The 13,749-nt window shown below is 41.3% G+C and overlaps 2 protein-coding genes across 4 annotated transcripts in view; one reads left to right on the forward strand and one right to left on the reverse strand.

Moving 5' to 3' along the window:
- ARPIN (actin related protein 2/3 complex inhibitor) overlaps window positions 1–9,025 on the reverse strand; it is a 29,194-nt gene extending 20,169 nt beyond the window's left edge. Inside the window, exons 1-3 of one of the 2 annotated variants that reach the window (XM_033919491.1) lie at window positions 8,893–9,025; window positions 6,358–6,433; window positions 419–551 (exon numbers count right to left, since the gene is read on the reverse strand). In XM_033919491.1, the coding sequence (XP_033775382.1) occupies window positions 419–551; window positions 6,358–6,433; window positions 8,893–8,984 (301 nt within the window). In that variant the 5' untranslated portion in view covers window positions 8,985–9,025. Of the gene's footprint in view, window positions 1–418; window positions 552–6,357; window positions 6,434–8,801 lie in introns of both variants that reach the window. The other variant, XM_033919492.1, reaches the window with a different exon arrangement.
- The window catches only part of ZNF710 (zinc finger protein 710), a 613,623-nt gene that overhangs the window by 442,852 nt on the left and 157,022 nt on the right, over window positions 1–13,749 (forward strand). The window contains exon 1 of one of the 2 annotated variants that reach the window (XM_033919488.1): window positions 9,249–9,363. The exons of the other annotated variant lie outside the window; for it this stretch is intronic. The gene's annotated coding sequence lies outside the window, so the exon portion shown is untranslated. Of the gene's footprint in view, window positions 1–9,248; window positions 9,364–13,749 lie in introns of those variants that run through there. 2 annotated transcript variants of the gene reach the window in all.

The following is a 13,749-nucleotide window of genomic DNA, read 5'->3' on the forward strand; positions in this document are numbered from 1 at the left end:
CCTTTTGAGCAACGGAGGCTAAGCTGCCTTGCAAGTAAGACTGTCTACAACCAGTTTTACTTGCAAGGCAAGCTTTTGAGCATTGGGGCCTCAGTGGGGGCAGGAAAGGGAGAGGCAGATGTGATAACTGAAGTTGGAAAAGGAAGAGGAAAGAGATTAGGATTTGTATACCGCCTTTTTGTAGTTATACAACCACACTCAAAGTGGTTTACATACCGGTACTTCAAGCATTTTTCTTATCTGTCCCGGTGGGCTAACTAAAGGAGAAAAACCAGGCAAAAGGAAAATGAAGGGGTAATGAAAGGAAAAATGAGGTGACACTGGGAGGAGCTCAAAGTAGGCATAAAAGGAAGATAAAGGTCAAATTGTTGAAAGCAACAAATTGATTTTAAAACCAGAAAGTACGGTCAATACCTACTGAAGGAGGACATGAGGAAGCCAGTGTTCACCTTCCTAGTCTCACTGAAATTTGGTTCTATTTCATTTCCTTTGGAATCAAACTTCCGACAATGGATTTTATTGGGTTTTATGTATACAATATACCAGCGCTCCTGAAGGGGAAAGAGCAAAAGTTACATTTGTACTAGTCTGGCATGATCTAACCAAATAAGTCAGGGTATAATTACAGGTTCTAAAAGGTTTTGCAGCAGGGAGATACCTACTAAATGTGTCAAGCTCAGATTTGGAAAGTTCAGTTCTTAAACAGAAAATAGCTATGAGGTGCACTTTTTCTCCCATCACTGATTCAGAACTGCCAAGTTAGCCAGTTCCAGGAAGGAGATTTAAGGCTAGTTCTGGATTTCTGACAACTGCATAGTGCATTATGGGAAATAGATCATTATGTTGTGTCAAGTGGTCTAGGGTTCCCCACCTCACCATCACGGATTTTGATGAAACTTTGTACGCTGAATCTTACATGAACCAAACGAACTCTGGTAAAGTTTAAGATCTGCCAGTGGATAAATAGCTCTTTATTTGTTACCATACCACAACCATGTACAGTATCCCTGCACAATGTTGGCAACTTTGACTCAAAATATTTCCTTGCCCATTGAAGCAAAACCAATGAAACTTAATAATCTTGTACAACTTTTTATGATCTATTCAATGAAACTGAGGTACGTAAAAAGCCTCAAAATAGGCCAAAAAAATGGAACCATGCTCAAAAAGTTCAAAGTTTAACCTTCTGTGGCTCCTGTAATAATGAAGCTATCCCTGTCAAATTTTGTCTGTGACATGACTTTATTCTCAAATATATAATTTCAACTTATTAGCTAATATCGTTACACTATAATTTCAATGTAAAGTTTGGGGGGGAGGTTTAAATATCAAAAATTGGGTATTTTTAACCAGAATTTACAAAAAAAATATTCTGGAAACATTTTCAAACTAATTCTATTAGAAACAGCATGTTGCAGACCCCCTGAAAAAGTTGGTTTTGTTTTTCAGTTACCTGTGCCTGAAAATAAGGGTCAAAGTTCAGCAAAAGCGCTATAGCATATCTTTCAATGCTTATGATACATTTTATCATGTTATACATATTTATTTGACACAGCAGCTAACATCAGTTCTATAAATTTAGGAAGCTCTGAATGGGTTTATTATGTTATTGTTTTTGATTTACCCCCCTCTTTTACAAAACCATAGCGCGGTTTTTAGGGCCAGCTGCAGCGATAACAGCTCCATTGCACATAAGCATTGGAGCTGTTCCCGCTGCGACCAGCCCAAAAAACCACGTTAGGGTTTTGTAAAATAAGGGGTTAATGAGCAGTGCATGAATTTAGCATATTTCTATTTACTATTTGAACTAAGTAGACAATATTATTGGGATAATTTTCTTTTGTCTTCAAGCCTAATATATTTTAACTAATTTGTTCCTTTTAGATTGGATTCATATTAATTTGCAATTTATCAATTAATTTAAAATGAATACAACTGAATTGAAAGCCAATGATAGTTGTTCACTAGCATTGGAAAAATCAATCATCAAAGTGTCACAGCTTATTTTATTGTTAAAAAAGTTGGGCTCAAATTGTTACATGAATTATCAGCAGATGACAAGTTACTACTTATTTGGTGATCAGAAATCAATCTATCAGATCAAGACTAAATCTGTTTACATCATGAAGTATTGAATCTCAAGAAATATGAAGCAATGCAAAAGACATGCTGTAGTCCATTTGGAAAGCAAAATCATCTTGTTAAAATGGGACTTTTGAAAATTGACCTTGAAATGGCCCATAAATTTAATCAGCTGACAAAAGGAAACATTAAACCAGGTCAGAAAATTTGCCCTAGGTGTAAAGCTGGATTTATCTCTATGGTAGAAACTGAAGTGGCGTCATCCTCATCTTCTGATTATGACATTGAAATGGATACTTCTGCTATGGTTGACTGAAGCTTAATTGCATTGGGCGTGTCTCCTTCAAAATGTACAAAAGTGAACAGTAGAGATAAAGTGGGTTATACAAAATGAAAAATTGAATGAGTGCAAAATGTGATAAAGCATAAGATAATTTCTGCTGCTGAACGAGCTGCTCAGGATATCAAAACAGTCAAGCCAAACCACAGAATGCACCTTGTGTCAAGAATACATAGATTTGATTGAAGAAATGAAGAAAAAAAATTACAATATCTGATAGATCAGAAAAAATCCAAATATTTACTATGGCCCCAAGAAGTTGGTTAATAAAAGCAACAGCTTCAGAGTTTGGAGTTTCAGAACGTATGGTAAAGATGGCCTGAAAGAGCAGGGTATTTATATTACATTATCATTTATATACCGTATAACCTGATTTAGTTCAATGTGGTTCACAACTTTAAGAATCTGAGACAATCTCAGGAATTACAAATTATCACGTCCTAATTATGTATTACATTACATTAGTGATTTCTATTTGGTTCAAGGCGGATTACATCCAAACTAAAAACAAGAATTACATTCCAAATTTGAAGTAATAGAATAAGCGATGAGATAAAACATTTAAGATTACCAGCGGGAAGTAGAAGTCTTTAGGAGATAAGAATATGGTGAATTATGGGGTTTTAGATAATGTTTGGTAAATAGAATATTAGAGAGTACTAAGGGTATAGAGAGTGCTGGATGTTGGGTTGGGATTGGTTGTGCTGGTTAGGTTTTATGTGTTTTTTGAAGAGTATAGTTTTAATATCTTTCTTGAAGGTTTTGTAGTCTGTGGTTATAGTTAACAGAGTGGTGATTTGTCTGTCCAGCTTAGCTGCTTTGGAGGCTATTAGGTTGTCATAAAGTTTTTTTCGTTTGACATTTTTGGATGATGGGTAAGAGAATAGTGAATGGGTTCTTCTGTGTCTGGTTGAGGAAGATTGATTTAGTCGATTATTCCAGTAGGTTGGGCTTTCTCCGTTGATAGCCTTGTAAAGTAAGCAGTAGAATTTGAAGTGCACTCTCGCTTCTATTGGAAGCCACTGCGAGTCATGGTATGCCTCTATGATATGGTCATATTTTTTTAGTGAATAGACAAGTATTACAGAAATTTATCAAATAAATAGGTTTTCAAGAGTTTCCTGAAATGTTTATGCCTCACCTGATCCAAAAGTTGGCAAGCAGTTGCCAAACGAAGTGGTTGATAGAGTGCGACAGTTTTATGAAGATGATGAATTTAGCAGAATTTGTCCTAGCAAGAAACACTGCATTTCTGTTTGGTTCGATGGAGTCAAAGTATAAAAACAAAAGTACTTGCTGTTGAGCAATTTAAAATAAATGTATAAATGGCATACCGTGACAAATATGGAGCTGAAATTGGCTTCTCAAAATTTTGTGAGCTTAGACCAAAAGTGGTGTATAACTGTTGGTGCATCAGGCACTCATACTGTGTTTGCACTATACATCAGAAAGTCAAGCTCATGTTGCAAGGCACAAATATCAAGGACAGCTACAAAGTGTTTATGCAAAAAAAACAGTTTGTGATTTGAATGCCAAAACTGTCTTGGTGAGGAAGCATTGATGGCTTATTTGGAAAATACATTCAAGGATTGGGATCCAGATGAATCAATTGAATTCAAGCAGTGGGTCCCATAATGATTTATGTCAATTTATCAGCAAACTCACAAACAAAATTTGGAGGCCGACAAGTCACCACTTCATTTCAAAGCATAATTCTTTAAATCCTTCAAAGCCAGTTTAGAAGAAAGAAAACTGATTATTCTGATGGATTTTAGTGAAAATTACTCTTTTATTGTACAAGATGCAGCACAGGGTTTTCACTGGGAAAATTCACAAGCCAAATTACACCCCTTTGTTGTTTACTATATTAATAAAACTCGTGTCATTCAAGTCATAAATGTTTGCAACATTACAGATTGCATGCAACATGACTCAATATCTGTTCATGTATTTATTCAAAAGCTGGTTGAGTTTTTAGAGACAAGAATGAAAATCACCAGAATCCACTATTTTAGTGATGGATCAGGTGCTCAGTATAAGAACTACAAAAATCTTGTCTGTGCAACCATAAAAGTGATTTTGGTATTTTAGCACAATGGAATTTCTTTTGTAAAAGCCATGGAAAATCACCCTGTAATGGAATTGGTGGAACAACAAAGATACTGACAGCCAGAGCTAGCCTTCAAAGACCATTGAATAATCAGATATCGACATCAAAAGATCTATTCAATTTCTGTGATAATAATATACAAGGAATTTAATACAAATTTGTTCACAAAGAAGAAATTGATGAAAACAAGAAATTTAAGGAAGAGAGATGGAAAGAAAGCAGCACAATACTTGGAACCACAGGATATTATGAATTTGTGCCTCTTGACTCAAATGCCATTCATGTGAGCAAGGTTTCAAATAATACTACTTACTTTGTGGCCAAATCTTTTGAGTATTCACACTACACTATTCTTGAGAATATCACAACTGCTCCCTGGCAATTATGTTGCATGCATATATGATAACAAATGGTGGATTGACAATATTGCTGCTGAAGTATTGGTTGAAGAAAATGACGTCTTGATAAAGTTTATGCACTCACATGGGCCTGCTAGTTCATTTTACTGGCCTGAAAGACAGAGACAGAGCCCGCCATAGGGATTCGGACAGCTTGTTCCAAGCATACGGCGCAGCAAGGTAGAAGGGACAGAGTCTGGAGTTGGCAGTTGAAGAGAAGGGCACAGATAGGTGGGACTTACCAGCTTAGCGGAGCTCAGGGGGGATCATAGGTGGAGATAAGTGAAGAGAGATAGGGGCAGCTGAGTGAGTGCATTTGTAGGTCAGTAAGAAGAGTTTGAATTGTATTCGGAAACAGATGGGAAGCCAATGAAGTAACTTATCACTTATATAGCGCTGAAAAGCGTATGCAGCGCTGTACATTTTGACTTTTATAGACGATCCCTGCTCTTAAGAGCTTACAATCTAACTTGGACAGACATGACATATAGGGTTGGGGATGCAGAACCCAAGGTGAGAGGAGTTAGGAGTCGAAAGCACTCTCAAAGAGGTAGGCTTTTAACTGGGCTTTGAACACTGCCAGAGATGGAGCCCGTCATAGGGATTCAGGCAGCTTTTTCCAAGCATATGGCAGAGCAAGGCAGAAGGGATGGAGTTGGCAGTTGAAGAGAAGGGCACAGATAGGAGGGAGCTCACGGGGGGGGGGGGGGGAGGGATTACCATGGGCTGGCGAGGTAAATGTTCTGATGCTCACAGAATTCCTTTGAGCGTCGGAGCATTTACCTTGTCAGCCCACGATAGAAACCTCTACTGTCATTTAGTAAAAAGAGCCGTAAAGTAGGTGCCTAACTTTGGGCACTTCTTACACAGTTTGCCCCATGTGCATAAGTGTAGGACCTGCCCACATGAACACCCCGCTGCAACTATGCACTATGCAAGTGTATGCAAAGCTTGTAGAATACTACTTAGTGCCCAGTTGGCAGCACGTGAATGTTACAATCACACCATAATTGCTTATATTCTCTAATCATGCAAATGGTGTTTTTATTTAGGCACAAGGGTTATAGAATTAGTGGAGGGAAATGATTTTTTTCAAGGAAAGTAGTGAACCACAACAAACCCCCTAATGTACACTGTTTTTACTTGGCTTTTTTTTTTTCTCCTTTCAGACATCTTGGTTTCATGATAAGTATCTACTCCTACTATCAGGCTTCCCAAAGAATTCTCTGCTTATGAGTATGTACAGCAGGAGCCCAGAAGAGTGGATGTAGTAATCATTAAATCAGAGGGAGACAGGGCTTACCCAGCACAGCCAGGAAGAGGAAAGGTGAGAGAGAGTATCAGAGAAGTGAACCTAGCATTGAGGAACCTGCAGTGTACTTGCTAGCGAGGCTCTGGCGTATCAAGTAATACATATTGTTTCTCACCTTCCTGCCATGAACATCAGATATGGCATGACGAGAAAAGTCAACCAGCTTACCCTCCAGAATCACACCATGCCCGCTGTAGAGAGGATAAAAAACCCCAACAGATTACAGTTACTTTTTTTGATATACCACAATTATTAACACAAAAAGTTAAGCCAAAGTGGTTTACAACATAGGTGCTGATTTCCTGCTTAGTTTAGGGGGTAAGGAAGTCATAAAACCTGTAGGGGAGGGAAGGGAGACTAATTCAATATTAGCACCTAAATTATACCTATCAGTAACACTTACTGTACTCAGGCAGCTGGCCAAGGAGACTGATAGCGCTTAGCTGCTGCTTTCTCATTAGTGCCACAAACTTTCCAAAAGATCATACACCCCCATATCCTTACACACTGTGCAAGAGCATTTCAGAACTATAAAATTAAAAAAAATCTCCTGTCCAAGTAGAATATAGTCCTATCTACACCTGTATCGCTCCATGGTGCGACCTCATCTGGAGCATTGCATTCATTTCTAGTCTCCTGATCTCAAGAAAGATATACAGTATAATCGCGTTATAGCAGACTTCAAGGGACCTGGCAAAACAATAATCTGTCATTTTCTTCTGGGCTGCATTTTGATACTGTATCACCGGCATGCCATGCACCTTGTAGGCGGAGCCTGCATGTCCGTTAGAGCCGAAGAAAACTACAGCTAAAAGCGGCTCGGGACCAAATTGTCCGATATACGCAAAATTCCATTATATGCGGTGCTTTTCTGCACGTTTGTAAAGGCACACTGCTGGGAACCTTGTCCGCTATAGACGATATTCCGTTATAAGTGAGTCCGTTATAACAAGATTATACTGTAGTGGTGCTAGAAAAGGTTCAAAGAAGAGCAAGTAAGATGGTAAAGGGGATGGAACTCCTCATGTATGAGAAAAGTTTAAAACGGTTAGGGCCCTTAAGCTTGGAAAAAGAGAGGCTGAAGGCTACAAAATCATGAGGAGTAGAATGGGCACAAGTGGATTGATTTTTCACTCTGTCAAAAATTAAAAAGACTAGGGGACACTGGATAAAATTGAAGGGAAATACTTTTAAAACCAATAAGAGGAAATATTTTTTCACTCAGATAATAGTTAAGCTCTGGAACATGTTGCCAGAGGTTGTGGTAAAAGCAGAGAGCTTAGCTGGTTTTAAGAAAGGTTTGGACACATTCCTGGAGGAAAAGTCCATAGTCTGTTATTAAGACATGGGGAAGCCTCTGCTTGCCCTGGATCGGTAACATGGAATGTTGCTACTCTTTGGGTTTTGGCCAGGTACTAGTGGCCTGAGAATGAGCTACTGGGCTTCATGGACCACTGGGTTGACCCAGTAAGGCTATTCTTATGTATCTTATACATAGTCATTCTGGATACACTTATCCATCCATATTCGCGGTTTCAGCATTCGCAGTTTCGATTATTTGCAGTTTTTAGCTTGCTGACTCCTACCCCCCAATTATGTCAGCTTACATAGAGAAATCGCTGATTGCGAGCGGTTTCAACATATTCACGATGGTTTTTAATACAAAACAGCGAATAACATGAAAGTTATTTGTGGTTTTTATGTATTCGCGGTTCTGTTAATCTTCTATCACAGTGAATATGGAGGGAGAAGTGTATTCCAAAATCCTTACTGGCTGTGGAGTCCCTGGGGAAATCCTGCACTAGGGGAAACACAAGATTGTATTCAACCTGGCCTGGAGTGCATAAGTGAGCCAAGACCTCGGGAAGTCAGGGTTCAAATACCACTGTTGCTTGGGATCTTGGGCGAGGTGTGACTTATCTTTCTGTTGCCTTAGGTATAAACTAAGATTTTCAGCTCTCCATGTGAGCTGCTGCATTCACCAATAACTTGCCCTCAGCTAAAGCCCCCTTCCCTTCCCCCTGAGCAGAGCCCATGCTGCCCTGTTTCTTGCAGAGGGCAGGATGCACAAAGCTCTGACAACACGGTAATAAATACCATGTTGGGAGTGATTTTAATTTATCTAGTGATGCTCAGCACAATAGCATGCAAGTTACATACATGCTATTTATGCAGAGCAACTCAGGTAAAAGGGGGAGGAAGAGCAAATTGGTAGGCAGTGGCACAGCTCTTCCCTCTCCTGTCAAGTTCACTGCAAACAAAAAAAACAAAACCCAACAACCTCTTGTGCCCTGCACATGATCAATGGAGCAGCACTGGAGCTGCCATCAGTTGAGCCATGGGCAGGGGAAAAGCAGTTTGGGCTGTTTTGAGGGGGTTTTTTTACCTAAAAAAATGGGTGCAGCTGTTGTGCATGTGTGTCCTGCACATAGGAAGGGAACATACACTCACACAACAGCTACCAAACCTTTTGTGCATCTCAAGGAGGGCTCATTTAAAAACGAACGAGTCCTTGTAATGTCCTGTATTTGCAAAGGGCTCTCCAAAGCCCCCTCGCACCTAACACTGACTTGAACCCGCTTTTGAGCATCTGGGCCAGAAACCGCCATCTGTCCCAAAGCAAGGCCCAGGCCGGGCGAAAACCTCCTACCGCTGATAGACACGCGGCTCCCAGGCTCCGGCCACGATCTCTGCGTGCAGGGGCTTGTTTGGCAGGGCGCTGTCGTGATATATGCGGCTCATCGTGACATCCGGCGGCGAACGCCTAAAGACGCTGGGATAGGGGCCGAGCGAGAAGCTGGGAAGCGCTCATGTTGGACGACAGGGGAGTTTAGGACAGTACGCTGTGCCTATTTCCACAGGGTGGCTTCCGATGGCTCAATGTGCACGTGTCTTAAGGGTTTGATGTTCAGTTTAGTGTTCGGCATTGAAGAAAACATGGTTTGTTCCGGCAGGAAGCGTCTCTTTGCTGCGCTAACATAATAGTGGTGACTCGCCGGTTGGTATATTCCACAGCTGCTTTCGAGGCTGGCAGTGTAACGCGAAGGTTCTCCTGTAGAGGCGCCCTCGCTACGCCATATTCTTCAGGGAACGCGCTAGTCGAGCAAAGACTTCCACTTAGGTTTGTCTTAAGCAGTTTCTACATTTGTTCGTTACCCGTTAGGATTTGCACCTCAAGTTATGTCTAGAAAGTCTTGGTTCCCAATCTAGACGAGCTAACTAAGTACTTTGGGGAGCCCTTTCAATTAGGAATGTTAGGTTTAGCGCCATTTTTCTCGCATTCTTACATGTTTAGAGCTATACGATTATTGAAGCGTTTTTTTCTGTGGAACTTTCTGCCTCAGTTAACTATTTTACTTTCAGGAAAGTACTCAAGACATTTAATTTTTTAATGAAGATGTTCGGTTTATCATTTTTAATGTTGTTGTTTTTTTTTTTAATTCTTTATTAATTTTCAAAACTACCACAGTGCAGTACAACCAATGCAACTCATATAATAAAAGCACTTTCATCTTTTTCATGTTCATAATCATCCTTCTCATCCACCCAAACAATTATCATTCCATTTAACACAAACATATATTATCAATGATATCTTCATTCTGTACACTTTATTGATAGGATAAAATTTGTAACGTAACATATCAGGTTTTGTATACAATGTCAAACCATATAGCTCAGAATGGTTTACAGATCAATAATAACAGTAATCGCATGCATTTGTTGAATAAAATGGATTTATTACTAACAGAGGATACCTATCCAGTATTTTAAATATTTATTGAACACCCAAGCTTTTACCTGTTTACAGAATTTTAAAAAGTTCTGTTTTAATCAGAGCTTAGTTGTAAATGAGTCCCAATTAGTTGCACGGGGATGATGGGAATCCCTCCGGGGTCACAGGGATCCTGCGGGGTTAGAGGCACCTCAAGGGGCTCAAATATCTTAGTGCGCCTTCTTTTGCTGCCCTCCAGCAGCACTCACCCCTCCTCAAAGCAGCTTCAGCACTCCTAACACGCTGCCCATAGCCAACCTGGAAGCCTTCCCTCTGACGTCAGAGCAGACGTTATAGGGAAGGCTTCCAGGTCAGCAGCGTGCAGAACCCACTGCCCTGCGAAGAAGTGCAGCTGGAAGGCAGGAAGAGGGCACCAAGGTAGTTGGGCCACAGAAAGGAGGAAGCGAGCGAGTGAGCGTGCGTGCATTGAACCAAGGAAGGGATAGAAAGGGGGCATGAACTTAGGATAAAGAAGGGAATGCATTGGGATATGGGAGGGGCATGAACTTAGGACAAAGGCTAGAAGGAGGGAGGGAGGGTACAAACTTAGAACATGGAAGGGAGGGACATGAATTTGGGACAGAGAAGGGAGACAGGAAGGGGACATGAACTTGGGACATAGGGAGGGAGGGAAAGAGATGCTAAGGTGAGGGAGGGAATAGAAAGGGAGAATTATTGGGCATGAGTGTGAGTGAGAAGGTGTTCGACAAGGTCCACATGAACGACTACTTCGGAAAATTGCAAGCCATGGAATCGAGGGTGAAATACTCACTTGGATTAAAAACTGGAGCATAGGAAACAGAGAGTGGGGGTAAATGGACAATACTCGGACTGGATTGCGGCAGAAGAAACAGCTCTGAAGCAGTTTGCAAAGATCACTAGCACCACGATCTTGTGTGCAGGCTGTTCCTCAAAGGTAAATGGTGCGGGGAAGCTGGGGGGGGGGGAAGCCAGACAGCAGCACTTCCCGACTGACCCTTCCCCCTCACCCTCTAAAGCAGGTGCGGCGATGGCTGGCCAGCAAGAGCAGTGCTGCCGCTCCTGATTTAGGGGGTGAGGGGGAAGGGTCAGCCAAATTGGGAAGCTGATTTTTTTATTTTGTTTTAAATCGATGTGAATCAGTGAACAGATTCAAATCATGAATCGGGCAGCACTAGTGGCGGCTGCTATGAAAGCAAATAGAATGTTAGGGATTATCAGGAAAGGAATGGAAAACAAAGATGAAAATGTTATAATGTCTTTGTATCATTCTGTGGTATGGCTGCACCTCAAATACTGTGTGCAGTTCTGGTCGCCATGTCTGAAAAAAGATACAGTAGAATTAGAGAAGGTACAGAGAAGGGTGACAAAAATGATAAAAGGGATGGGACGACTTTCCTATAAGGAAAGGCTAAAGCAGCTAGGGCTCTTCAGCTTGGAGAAGAGATGGCTCAGAGGTGATATGATAGAGGTCTATAAATTAATCAATGGAGTGGAAAGGGTAGATGTGAATTTCTTGATCATTCTTTCCAAAATTACAAGGCTAGGGGACATGTGATGAAGCTACTAAGTAGTAGATTTATAACAAACCAAAGAAAATATTTCTTCACACAATGTATAATTAAACTCTGGAATTGGTTGCCAGAGAAAGTGGTAAAATCAGTTTAGCAGGGTTTAAAAAAGGTTTGGATAATTTCCTAAAAAAAAAGGCCATAGCCTCTTATTGAGATGGCTTGGGGAAATCCACTCCTTATTCCTAGGATAAGCAGCATAGAATCTGTTTTGCTTTTTGGGATCTAGCTAGGTGCTTGGGACCTGGGTTGGCTACTGTTGGAAACAGGATACTAGGCTTGATGGACTTTTGGTCTCCCAGTATGGAAATTCTTATGTTCTTGGCAGGGCTGCAGGCTGCAGTTCCTGCAGGCTGCATGTCGCTGACCTGGAAGCCTTCCCTCTGACATAAGCTCTGAAGCTCGGCTGGGAGCACTGCACGTTGCTTTGTGAAAGGGTCGAGTGCAGCTGGAGGTTAGGAAAAGAAAGCGAACTACTAAGGTAACTCATGCCTCTCGAGATGCCTCCATCTCCACGGGATCCCCACCACCCTGGGGGGGGGAGGTGTCCCCCGCAGGATTCCTATCATCCCCATTCCTGTGCAGTTCTCTATTTTCAACCTCCGTGTGTGTGTATGTTTATCTAGAAGAAGTTCTCATGAGGTAATATAACAAATGTTTTGCTCACGTCGACTCAGTCCTTAGAGGGATTGTTATATTAAGTTACACATGTAACTGATAATAATCTTTGCACACTAAGGGGTACTTTTATTAATTTTTAAAATATATTTATGTATTCAATTTTTTCTACCGTTCTCCCAGGGAAGCTCAGAACAGTTTACATGAATTTATTCAGGTACTCAAACATTTCTCCCTGTCTGTCCCAGCAGGCTCACAATCTATCTAATGTACCTGAATTTAGTGCATGCTAAATGCCACACAGCCTATTGTATACCTATGGGTTATATGGCATTTAGCACACACTAATTCATTAGTTCACACTGAATCCATTTGCACACCTTACTTTTACACTTAGGGGTCCTTTTAACATGTTTTCAAATTCATAGAATTACAGGATAATGAATCCTTTGACGAACAGTCGTTTTGCTAATATCCTCTCCCATTATCACTTCTGTTGTATAATTGTTAAACAAAAGCCCATGGATTAATTATGTATATCTGTGATTGTATTGTAATATTGCTTATTACTACAGCATTTTTAGATATGCTCATGGCCACAAAAATGCTAAGATTATAATATTTGCAGGATAAATACTGATCTCCTTCTTATTTCATTGCAAATACCTAATACAATATTTTTCACTCCATAAGATGCATTTTTCTCCCCCCTCCCCACAAGGGGGTGGAAATGTCTGTGCGTCTTATGGAGTGAATATAACAATTTTTAAACACCTCCCCCCCCTGGACTCGCGAGAACTGACAGCAGCCATTCAGAGAGCGACACAGGGCCAGACAGGAACGCAAAAAGTTCGCTCCTGCCTTGTGCGCCACTGGCCGCAGAGATGAGGAGGCAGCCATCCAGCGAGGGAGGGGCAGAAGTGTGGAAAGCTCCTGCCGATACAGCACTGGACCACCAGAATTTTAAAAAGATACTGGGGGGGGCTTGCCTGTCTGCCATTAGGCCTGCCTGCCACTAAGCCAGCCTGCCCTGTCCCAGCCTACCACTAGACCACCAGAGGGGGGACAGGGGACAGGGCAGGGCGGTGGGACAGGGTGCAGAGCCTGGCAGGGAGAGGGGCTGGTTGCATAGCCTGGTAGGGCAGGGAGCTGGGTGCAGAGCCTGGTATATTTGATTAAATAGTACACAATTTGGTTCAGAATGTTTGGTTCAGAATGGGGGTTGATTTTTTTTTCCCTTGTTTTCCTCCTCTAAACCTAGGTGCGTCTTATGGTCAGGTGCGCCTTATACGGTCGACTCCACCTAAGTGTACGTCGGTTAAGCGCATGCTTCGGTTATCTGCACCTGACCAGCACAGTCCCGTTTTATTACATTAAAGACAATGGACATAAACTCCGGATAATTGCAATTATGCGCACAGATGTTATAGGTCCAACATCCATTCTCTCATGTTACGTTCACTCCTGTTAAATGCAATCACATTCTGACATGGATGAGCCACGTGTTTCGGAACTGCAGCCTAGGTCTGACCAGGTGTTCAAACTTTGGCATCGTGTGGACAAA

This window comes from Geotrypetes seraphini, chromosome 14, assembly GCF_902459505.1.
Source record: "Geotrypetes seraphini chromosome 14, aGeoSer1.1, whole genome shotgun sequence".
In the NCBI taxonomy this organism is placed as follows: Eukaryota; Metazoa; Chordata; class Amphibia; order Gymnophiona; family Dermophiidae; genus Geotrypetes; species Geotrypetes seraphini.